Raw genomic sequence first — 5,451 nt, 5'->3', positions numbered from 1 at the left:
TGATTACATATAATTACATATGTATGTTACGCCCAACTAAATTATAGACATGGCAGCGAGATAATATCTTGCTACAGTGATAAATGACAAATGATAACATCGTGTAAGATATTGATATGTCCAAGCCTGAGGAGGGATGGGCCGAGCAAAGAGCGTAACGATCACTTTCCGAGAGCATGTGCGGAAGCCTCGAGTCAAGTGAACCGGCAGGGAGACCGAAAATGCAAAAGATTATGGAAAAATTTATTAAAATTACCGAATAAATATATTATTAATCAGGAAAGAATAGTTAAGTAATTTGTAACAACAAAATAAATATATAATAATTAGATTAATATATGATTCTGTAATAATTAAATATGAATGTGTATGCGTATATGTGTATGTGTTTTTTGTAATGAGTATGGATATCTAACTAGATAAAAAATTATCGCCCAATGATTGTGTCCGATCGAGTTATCATAAATCACCGCAAAGTTATATAAAACAGAGCATAATTAAATCGTAGAGCTTTTAATTGTTAGAGGAATTTAAACATTGTTCCTTTTATACACGGTAAAAAACATTTTGTATTTCTGTTAAACTTTTCTCGTTTAAAAATTTTTATGTTAAATTTTTAACATACTCTTATGTTAATGTAACATATTATCATTGCGTTATTTTGACATTTCTTTTGAATTCATATTCACCGTTTCTAAGAGTTAAAACAACACAATTAATATGTAAATGCACGAATTTTTGATAAAATATATTATATGTTAAAATGAACAGATAAGTTGTGTTATTTTTCTCTCTATAATAGTTTCCATATGTTAAATCGACATATTTTGTCTGTTATTGATCGTGACATTGATTAAAATAGATATTACTTTTTATTATTTGGCAATATATATCATAGCACTGTATAATGAGATATAAAATAAAGAAAATTAAGAGCAATATTTAAATTTCTTTATAAATATGTAATAAATATAATTTGTTTTAACATATTCTAAAAAGAAAGCATCATTCATTATCCATTTTATTTATATATATCGCATATAAAAAGATATATATATATATATATATATATATATATATATATATATATACCGGGTGTTTCAGACCACCCGTACACCCCATTTTAAAGCAAAGGAAGTGGTTATTTTGAAAAATGTTTCAGACAAAAGTTGTTGAAGATAAAGTAATGCATTACATGGGTAAATTTGATTGACCTTGGGTGGCGTCGTGAAGGTCATGTCAAGGTCGACTTGAATTTTTTAAATGGGAACCCCTATTTTTCATTGCATATTCTTGTAGCTTATCTCGAGAGCTTTCCAAAACACTATAATTAAGTACCTTTTTATTAAGTACTTTTTGAGTTATAAGGCTTGAAATAATTTCTTAATTTTATATAAACCATAAAATATCTAGTAAACCATTCATTTTTCGATTATCTTACCTTCATACTTTTATGTACAAAATAATGAGAGGAATCAATTGGTGTAAAGAAAACACATAGTTGTTTCTAAGAAAAAATATGGAATTGTTAATTGCAAATTACATATTTTTTCTTAGAAACAACTATGTGTTTTCTTTACACCAATTGATTCCTCTCATTATTTTGTACATAAAAGTATGAAGGTAAGATAATCGAAAAATGAATGGTTTACTAGATATTTTATGGTTTATGTAAAATTAAGAAATTATTTCAAGCCTTATAACTCAAAAAGTACTTAATAAAAAGGTACTTAATTATAGTGTTTTGGAAAGCTCTCGAGATAAGCTACAAGAATATGCAATGAAAAATAGGGATTCCCATTTAAAAAATTCAAGTCGACCTTGACATGACCTTCACGACGCCACCCAAGGTCAATCAAATTTACCCATGTAATGCATTACTTTATCTTCAACAACTTTTGTCTGAAACATTTTTCAAAATAACCACTTCCTTTGCTTTAAAATGGGATGTACGGGTGGTCTGAAACACCCGGTATATATTGCATATAAATAGATTAAATATAATTGTATATAAAGAGATCGATATGAATTCAATAACTATAAGTGCATTAAATGAAATTATAAAGATCTTAATCGTTTCATGAAGCTAGTTCAAACAGTCGACAAAGGATAGCTCGGAATCGAAACAGTGTACATAATGACTAAAAGTATTCGTACAGTTTTAACACCGCTCTTGATAATCAGTTATGTGTCCGGTTTAAGTATTACCGAATTTCCTGTAGGTTGTCCAAGAGTATGGTTCAGTCTCTTGTATATGCTGCTATTTTGGCCAATTTTTCTTTTCTTATTTAAATCTATAATAATATCTTACTTTAATAATGAACATTATAATATCGAATATCATATATGTCTTGGATTAGACATTTTGATAACATTATTGTCAATTGTATTCGGAATTTATCATGATAAGGTATGTATGACAAAGTATTATTAATTAATTGCATACTAATAATAAGCAATTTTGATTATGTATGAGACCATTTTAGTCACATGTTTAACGTAAGTATACAAGTTTTAAGTAATTAAGTATTTATTAGTTTAGCAAAAACAAATTGTCATATAGATATGTAATGTTTCAGGTATTATTAAAAGAATAATTCAAAACAAATTGTTAATAAAATTTTTTTTCTTAATATTTAATAATAATATTATTCATAATATAATGTATATATATGTATATATATATATTTATACAGGGTGATCCAAAAGTATGGAAACGGCCAAATAACTGTGGAGGAATGCACTTTGGAGAAAAAAGTTTGAGACAAAAGTTGTAGGATTTTTTCCGGGCAATCCGACGGTGACCTTAGATTTGACCTTGGATAGTCATTTGAAGGTCACATAAAGATTACCTTCAATTTCTTAAATGGAACTCCCTATTTTTCATTGCATATTCTTGTAGCTTATCTCGAGAGCTTTCCAAAACACTATAATTAAGTACCTTTTTATTAAGTACTTTTTGAGTTATAAGGCTTGAAATAATTTCTTAATTTTACATAAACCATAAAATATCTAGTAAACCATTCATTTTTCGATTATCTTACCTTCATACTTTTATGTACAAAATAATGAGAGGAATCAATTGGTGTAAAGAAAACACATAGTTGTTTCTAAGAAAAAATATGTAATTTGCAATTAACAATTCCATATTTTTTCTTAAAAACAACTGTATGTTTTCTTTACACCAATTGATTCCTCTCATTATTTTGTACATAAAAGTATGAAGGTAAGATAATCGAAAAATGAATGGTTTACTAGATATTTTATGGTTTATGTAAAATTAAGAAATTATTTCAAGCCTTATAACTCAAAAAGTACTTAATAAAAAGGTACTTAATTATAGTGTTTTGGAAAGCTCTCGAGATAAGCTACAAGAATATGCAATGAAAAATAGGGATTCCCGTTTAAGAAATTGAAGGTAATCTTTATGTGACCTTCAAATGACTATCCAAGGTCAAATCTAAGGTCACCGTCGGATTGCCCGGGAAAAATCCTACAACTTTTGTCTCAAACTTTTTTCTCCAAAGTGCATTCCTCCATAGTTATTTGACCGTTTCCATACTTTTGGATCACCCTGTACACACACACACACACACACACACACACACACACACACACACACACACACACGCACACGCACACGCACACGCACACGCACACACACACGCACACGCACACGCATACGCACACGCACACGCACACGCACACGCACACGCACACGCACACGCACACGCGCACGCGCACGCACACGCACACGCACACGCACACGCGCGCACACACACACACACACACACACACACACACATACATATATATATATATACATATATATATACATATATATATATATACAGGGTCTACCAAAAGTGTGGAAACCCCTAAATATCTCGGAAAATATACGTTTTACAGAAAAGTGTTTCCAACAAAAGTTGTAGGGTTTAAGAAGATCTATATACTGATTCTATCAGTTTGACCTTGGATGGCGTCGTCAAGGTCAGGTCAAGGTCACATTGACTTTTTTAAATGACACCCCCTACATTTGATTGCATATTCTTATAGCTTAATTCAAGAGCTTTCCAAAACACTATAATAATGTTCATTTTTATTAAGTACTTTGCGAGTTATGAGGGTTGAATGATAGAGTAGCGCCGGTATTAACATTATCCAAGGTGTACTACATGGAGGTTACTCGCTCGGATTTGCATCTGTTGTGTGTGTGATCCAGCTAACTAAGGCAAGATCGGTCGTGGATCCAGTCAGCAAAAGCAAAGACCCAACCAAATTACAATCGAGCATTTAAAGACCTGGAAAGCAATCGACATAGTAAACAGTAAATAAATTTGTGGATGCTCATTTATCATAATAATTGTTCGAAATGTGTGCGTGTGCGTGCGTGCGGTGCGTGTATACAGAGATCAGGTTAGGTTGCACCAAACGATTGCAAATGTGTTTCAATGTGTTAAAGTAAATGCTGAAAGTGGCTGCCATTTACTTCCTGACAATATGCTAATCTTTGGTAGAATGTAGAAATGACTTTACGATTCGTTTCAAAAGGTATCAAAGCCATTTCATCCCTTATTCGCTGTATCAATTCGTGAATGGTTTTAGGTTTTGTTCTGTAAACCTTACTCTTCAGATATCCCCATAGATAATAATCAAGAGGAGTTAGATCTGGTGACCGAGGTGGCCAATCCTCTCCTCCCTCATTTTCGTTCCTTCTTCCTATCCACCGTAGCGGAAAAGTCTCATTTAAAATACGACGTGGTCCTGCACCAAAATGAGCAGGAGCTCCATCATGCTGAAACCATATTTCTTGGAAATTATTTGGAAAAGTATTCTGTATGGCTGGAATTATTTGATCAACAAGTAATCTCTCATACCTTTGAGCGTTCAAATATTCTTCAAAAAAAAAACGGCCCTATTAAATAGCCATCTATTATTCCGCACCATACATTTATTTTTTGTGGATGTTGTGTGTGAGTTTCCCGCACCCAATTCGGATTCTCATCTGACCAGAAACGAAAATTTTGATTATTAACTTCTCCCGTTAAGGTAAAAGTTGCCTCGTCTGTGAAAACAATTTGATAAGGGAAGATGGGCCGGACATCTATTAGTGCCATCATTCTTTCACAGAAATGTATACGACGCTCCTCATCTCCGTTTTGCAATTCTTGAACGTATTGCAATTTATATGGATGGAACTTGTTCTTTTTTAAAATTCTCCAAACCGACATGGGAGCAATATCGTGAATTTGAGCGACTCTCTGAACACTAGAATTGGGATCTTCAATAAATGTCTGCAGAACATCAAGTTGTTTTTCTTCGTTGGTTGCAGACAATGGTCTTCCTGACTTAGAGCGATTTCTTACGCTACCAGTTTGTCTAAAACGTTCTATTGTTTTTAACACAGTGGACTTATTAATTCGACGGTTCGGATACGTGTCATTAAAT

General features: G+C 32.0%; 1 protein-coding gene across 1 annotated transcript in view; it reads left to right on the top strand.

Annotated features, from left to right (window-relative positions):
• The first annotated feature begins 2,137 nt into the window (after positions 1-2,137).
• Positions 2,138-5,451, top strand: part of LOC112639979 — a 6,921-nt gene continuing 3,607 nt past the window's right edge. Inside the window, exon 1 of the mRNA XM_025415578.1 lies at positions 2,138-2,410. Coding sequence (XP_025271363.1) covers positions 2,138-2,410 — 273 coding nt within the window. The remainder of the gene's footprint in view (positions 2,411-5,451) is intronic.

The sequence above is a fragment of the Camponotus floridanus genome, unplaced genomic scaffold (genome assembly GCF_003227725.1).
Source record: "Camponotus floridanus strain SB8 unplaced genomic scaffold, Cflo_v7.5 scaffold123, whole genome shotgun sequence".
NCBI classification, from domain to species: Eukaryota; Metazoa; Arthropoda; class Insecta; order Hymenoptera; family Formicidae; genus Camponotus; species Camponotus floridanus.
Note: the sequence above shows the minus strand (reverse complement) of the source record. Positions and strands in the feature narration are given on the sequence as shown.